Below are 1040 nucleotides of genomic sequence, written 5' to 3'. Positions count from 1 at the left end.
TCACTACGGTAGACAAACACGTTGAACACATCAGGAAACACTTGTCACACTTTCACGAGTTGTGACACAAAAACAACTGCGACGATAACGCATTCTCCTTCTGTATACATAGTTCTGGATCTAGTTTACGAATATACAGAGCTTCTAACACAACAAGATGAAACTTAGACCTTCCGCGAGTTAATATCGAAAAGATATCATCACTATACAGCTTACGACAACTAGCACTGCCCGATAGCCCTTTCCCAAAGGTGCTCGCCCTTTTTTCGCCCTTTTTGGAAAAGCCCGTTTCTTTCGCCCTTTATTGCGTTTTTTGATGAATATCGCCTTTTTTTTTAGCTTTTTTAGCTGATTAAGTGCTAAAATCTGTTTGCTCATGTATGCAATCACAGTTTCCGAGTGCTCGATGGGCCTTGGCACGCCGCTTTTTTTTTGGGGGGGGGGGGCGACAAGTTGGTGAAGCTTGTACACAATGCTATAAAAAGTGGTTTTTTGAACTTTACTTCCTGTTTTGCCTTCCGTGGACCCATAAATGGAAGAGTGCGTATTCATTTCTCAGCTTGGGTTCATATCTGAACATGTTGTTGTTGTTGTTGTTGTTGTTGTTGTTGTTGTTGTTGTTGTTGTTGTTGTTGTTGTTGTTGTTGTTGTTGTTGTTGTTGTTGTTGTTGTTGTTGTTGTTGTTGTTGTTGTTGTTGTTGTTGTTGTTGTTGTTGTTGTTGTTGTTGTTGTTGTTGTTGTTGTTGTTGTTGTTGTTGTTGTTGTTGTTGTTGTTGTTGTTGTTGTTGTTGTTGTTGTTGTTGTTGTTGTTGTTGTTGTTGTTGTTGTTGTTGTTGTTGTTGTTGTTGTTGTTGTTGTTGTTGTTGTTGTTGTTGTTGTTGTTGTTGTTGTTGTTGTTGTTGTTGTTGTTGTTGTTGTTGTTGTTGTTGTTGTTGTTGTTGTTGTTGTTGTTGTTGTTGTTGTTGTTGTTGTTGTTGTTGTTGTTGTTGTTGTTGTTGTTGTTGTTGTTGTTGTTGTTGTTGTTGTTGTTGTTGTTGTTG

At 38.3% G+C, this 1040-nt stretch overlaps 1 protein-coding gene across 1 annotated transcript in view; it reads right to left on the bottom strand.

Annotated features, from left to right (window-relative positions):
• Positions 1 to 566: 566 nt before the first annotated feature.
• LOC135812944 (putative uncharacterized protein DDB_G0271606) overlaps positions 567 to 1040 on the bottom strand; it is a 6799-nt gene continuing 6325 nt past the window's right edge. The window contains exon 3 of the mRNA XM_065326161.1: positions 567 to 914. Within this exon, the coding sequence (XP_065182233.1) occupies positions 567 to 914 (348 nt within the window). The remainder of the gene's footprint in view (positions 915 to 1040) is intronic.

The sequence above is a fragment of the Sycon ciliatum genome, chromosome 3 (genome assembly GCF_964019385.1).
Source record: "Sycon ciliatum chromosome 3, ocSycCili1.1, whole genome shotgun sequence".
Taxonomy (NCBI): domain Eukaryota; kingdom Metazoa; phylum Porifera; class Calcarea; order Leucosolenida; family Sycettidae; genus Sycon; species Sycon ciliatum.
This window is presented reverse-complemented; position numbering and strand designations above follow the sequence as displayed.